Source organism: Salvia splendens, chromosome 13 (genome assembly GCF_004379255.2).
Source record: "Salvia splendens isolate huo1 chromosome 13, SspV2, whole genome shotgun sequence".
In the NCBI taxonomy this organism is placed as follows: Eukaryota; Viridiplantae; Streptophyta; class Magnoliopsida; order Lamiales; family Lamiaceae; genus Salvia; species Salvia splendens.
Window position 1 is genome coordinate 1,345,432 of NC_056044.1, and position 4,818 is coordinate 1,350,249.

The 4,818-nt window shown below is 40.0% G+C and overlaps 1 protein-coding gene across 1 annotated transcript; it reads right to left on the reverse strand.

The window, feature by feature from the left end:
* Window positions 1-1,153: 1,153 nt before the first annotated feature.
* On the reverse strand, window positions 1,154-2,428 carry LOC121761406. The gene is made up of 3 exons (XM_042157054.1): window positions 2,174-2,428; window positions 2,013-2,073; window positions 1,154-1,528 (listed from the first exon to the last, which is right to left on the reverse strand). Exons 1-3 carry the CDS (start codon window positions 2,294-2,296, stop codon window positions 1,236-1,238), a joined length of 477 nt encoding a protein of 158 aa, XP_042012988.1. The 5' UTR covers window positions 2,297-2,428; the 3' UTR covers window positions 1,154-1,235.
* Between the last annotated feature and the right edge of the window lie 2,390 nt (window positions 2,429-4,818).

Genomic DNA, 4,818 nt, shown 5'->3' on the forward strand with positions numbered 1-4,818 from the left:
CCACAGGCATATATAATGCTTCACGCTTTTTAATGTACATATGTGGATAGATAATCAAGGTCTGAAGGTGAAAAAGGTTGGATATGGAGACAGGAATCTCTTTGTTGCAAGTTAAGGCAAGGTACTTTAGATAAACCAGTTTCAAAATCTCAAGTGGGACATGGTAAAATCTGACCTTACGAGCATCTAGTACCCTGAGCAACTTGAAATCCATGGAATGTATTGGCACCGGATATTGATGGTCAGGACCAAAGCAAAGGAGAGAACGGACAATGGATGCACAATCCTTGTTTATTGATTCACACACTTGTTCGAAGGCAAATAAAGTGTTGCAATGGGTACACAACCGGCGCTGGTCTCGTATATCCTTGTCGCAACTTTGTAAAACATACAAAAATTTGATCTTACTAGCTTCTTTCTTACAAAATTGCTGCCAGCAAGAATGCACGCGAAACAAATTCGTTGAAAACCAGGATTTTTCATTTGATTGGAGTATAACAAGATGATACCAGCAAGCAAGTTTTGATGAGCAGTCGATTATAACATCTTTCAATGTTTGTTTTGCATTCGTTTCAATAAACCCCTCGGCACTCAATGGAAATAATATTTAAGCCAGCTGGGGAAATAATATTTTTCAATTGAAAGAATAGGATATTTCCTCTCATAAATGTTTGTTTAGAATTAAGTCAAGCATAATTATATGTTCATTTCTATCTTTTCTTTGTTGATTTTTTTCCCGGATCGCAAAAGAGAGTCGGTCGAGGCTCCATGAATATCCTTTTCTATGAATTCATAAGAAAAAAAATGCATACTTCTCTATCTCAACCGCCGCCCCTCACCACCGTTAGCGTTTGCGTTTTCCCTGAGATACCATCCGCATCAGTGCCGAGTTGAACACAACAAACGAAGTCGTTGTCAAGACCCGTGCAGACCAGGTGGCCCTACAGCTCGCTGTCAGGAAGATAACTATCATCACACCTGATGATGACCGCCATTTTTTGGTGACCATGCTTCGTGGATCACCAGACTTCTAAATGGCTCAGCTGCTACAAATATGAAAAAACTGTGAATCCACATGGACGGACTTCCTGGCTGCCATCCGATAACGTTATGATCCCGAATATTATGCTAATCCACAACGAGGCATTCTAAAAGATGGCAAAGTGAAGTTTCATTCATCAGTAATGCTAAACGGCCATGCTTTGATTAAGGTTCTTGTATCCTTACCACACTTTCTAAGATTTAGGGAAGTACAGATCAAATCGTATAAACCACAACGTAGTCGAAGAAAACAGAGAGGTAAAGAAAATGAGCTGAGACAAATAGATAATTGCATGTGTAAACATATGTTTGATCTCCGAGATACCTATAGTCGAGCTTTCAGATACGACACAATGATTCGAATGATGTTGGTGACATTGTAGTACAGGGATGCCGTAACTGCTCACATCTTTGATGGCTTGGGGAAAATGTCGGGGGTAAATTTCTGCGCTGCACTGATACTGCCCCTTATCTTCATCGCAAGAATCTGCATATTAATAATTGGATTAATTACCTATAAAATCATGCGGTTTGATCAAATTCAAGTTTGTCCCGCACGTTTCAAAATTTGAATGACGGATCATGAAGTTTTAAAAATTCTCAATTGCCCCATTTGACCGAAATTGTGCTACTACTATATTTTTAGCTTCTTAAGCTCAAAACCACGCCGTTTAGTCTTCCACGTCATCACATTAATGCACATTTACGATACTATTCATTGACTGAACCAAAATTTTACACGCGTGCACCAATTTATCAGCGAATCTATTCAAAAAAGTTATCAAGGGACAATTCAGAAAAATTTGAAACTTTGTGATTTATATAAGCAATTTACCCTTAATAATTTCATAGTGACATCAAACTCCATATCTCCCCCAAAATCAAGTACATAGAATTAACAACCCCATAGGCCAATACATCACAAGCAAGTTAAGAAATAGTAAAAATTAAGCAGAATGCAGAGCCCTAACCTTCTTTAACCTCTCCTTTCTTCAAATCCACCACGAAAGACTTCTCATTGAACCCAATTTTCTGCCAATTGCAAAGAATTACCCACAAACAAAGCAGTCATACAAACTCCCACAAAAATATTAATTAAAATATAATAATAATAATCAGAGAATCCTTAAACCTTGGGAGCAATGTTGCTCTGGTAAACGAGGCCGATTTTTTTCGTGAGCTGTTTTCCGGCATCAGTGGACATGTGGAGCTTCATCTGCTCCATCAGGGCGTCGGATTTCAGCTGAGTAGCCATGGCCAATTTGGTATTATTGAGGAAAGGATGGTGCAAGGGAAAAATTTGGGGGGTGAAAGGCGCAACAGAATTGTGAAAAATTAATTGGATTTCGTAGGCACGAAATGAATAGCAAACTGAGTAGTTAACTGCCACTCTTCTCAGGCACGCAATTCAAGGCTATCACGCCATGATCTCATTTAGGCATGCACAAACCGACCCGGCCCGGCGGTTAACCGCCGGTTCGGGCCCGCCGGTTCATGAACCGGAACCGGGCCCGGAACCGGCGGGTTGAACCGGCAGAAGGGTTGAAGGGTCGGAAGGGCCGGTTCAGGTTCGACAATATATTGAACCTGAACCGGCGGTTCGAACCGCCGGTTCAAAGGGTTAAATAGTGTTTCGTAGGTTAGGGGTTCGTAGGGTTCGTAGGGTTCGCGTAGGGGTTTAGTATAGCCGTTGGAACCGGCGGTTCGCGGGGTAAACCGCCGGTTCGGGAGCCGGTTTCTGACGGTTCCGGCAACTTTTCAGAGGCTAGGCCGTAGGGTCAGTGTGTAGGCCTGCAAAACCGGTCAGAAACCGCCGGTTTTCGGTCAGAAACCGGCGGTTTTCTGACGGAAACCGTGGACAACCCGCCGGTTTAGGGTTGAACCGCCATATGTTTTTGTATATGCAAAAACAATTACATAATTGTATTTGTATATACTCTAGTCGATGAAGTATATTTCTCTATACGGCTAAATGAGGGAAACTTTTGACAATTCTACTATATTTGTTGATTGTTAGACGAAACTCAACATTTAAAGTTGAATTGTTAAAGGTGTCCTTAATTTAGTTACGTAGAAAGATCTTCTTTGCCGGTTAAGAGTATATATATAATACACTTATACGTTTAAGAACTTCAACATCGTTTCTTGTCATTTGTAATTAGTTCTTCACTAGTAGTCTCATTTGTATTTAAATTTTGTTTAAGACTCCAAGACCGCCATATGTTTTCAATTTGTAATTGTTGTAACTTGTAACGTGTAATTTGTAAACATGCAATTTCAATAAAATTGCAACTTTATCCGTATTTTTTTCAATTTTATTTACTCACATTTCATACAAAAAACAAACTTGAAAAGTGTAATGTAAGTTGATTAAAATTGAAAAGTTGAAAAATGCAAAAAAAAAAAAAACAATTCGTCGAACCGTCGAACCGGCCCGGAACCGGCGGTTCAAGCCGAAAACCGGCGGTTTTGAACCGCCCCGTAACCCGCCAGTTTTTTGAACCGAAACCGGAACCGCCGGGAGCTAGGCGGGCCGGTTCAGGTTCATACATTCCCCGACCCTTGAACCGGCGGTTCATGACCCTGAACCGGCGGTTTTCGACCCTTGTGCATGCCTAATCTCATTGCTTCGGTAGGGAGCTTCGACAAATGATCTCATTAATATATTGAAACAATATAAAACCTCATCAAAAAATATGAACTATTTTCATTTTAGTCTATCCTAAACACACAAATTTTCAAATTTTAGAATCTCTCACAATGAGGCTCATTCTCTATTAAAATATATTAAAAACTTTTTTTCTATCTGTCTCTTATTTTTTTAATTATGCTTTAAAACTCGTGCCGAACTAAATGTTCATACTTTTTTGGGACAGATGATGTATAAATTGTAAACGACGTGGTTATCAGTTTCTTAGACAAAATAATCATGAGGTTTAGTGTTACGGACGTCTTCCGTAACGTGACCGAATAGCGATCTTCGCGCGAGTTGCTGTGACCAAACCTTCGACGTGCTCGAAGGAAAGCTCACGATTCGCCGATTCTCGAACGTTCTCCGATGAGCAGCAATAGGAAACGATAATATGCTCGTTGCACAAGTCAAATTTAGGAAAAATATTTCATTGATTCATTCATTCATACCCATCATATGCAAATACTCCACATATTTATAATATGTGGAGATATAATGATATTCTATGGGAATAGAGTAAATCAAATCTAATAATATCTAAACTAATATGAGAAAGATAGGGTGAATCACAATTAACTAAATAGAATAATATCCTATGGATATTCCCTAATAATGTGTAGAGGATGATCGTATCAACTCCCACATGGTTGAAATCCACCTTGTCCTCAAGGTGGGGACCACGAAGCAACAAAGAGAGTTGAAAGCCGACTTTGGCGAGACATCTCCTCCCGGATCAAACACACACCGAACAGCTGAGGGCCTCTCTTCATCACCCCCGTAAAAAATCAACAAAGGCGGACTGATGTGGTCATCCAAATTCAATGCTAAAATGGAAAGCTCTGCCACACATCCCTGAATGCGCAAGCACGACTTGTTATTTTGCGGAGGAATCAACCTAGCATCGGTGTCGAGCGATGTTGGTCGATGAATCATACTCGTAACATCACCTACATTCAAATTCATATAGACACAAGTCATTATGGGCAAACTCGTGTAAGGAACATCTCCCTTCTTATCCAATTCTTTAGACTTTAATCTCAGCTCATCCATTTCTACTATAATGTCCGATTTTGTTGTCTCAATTG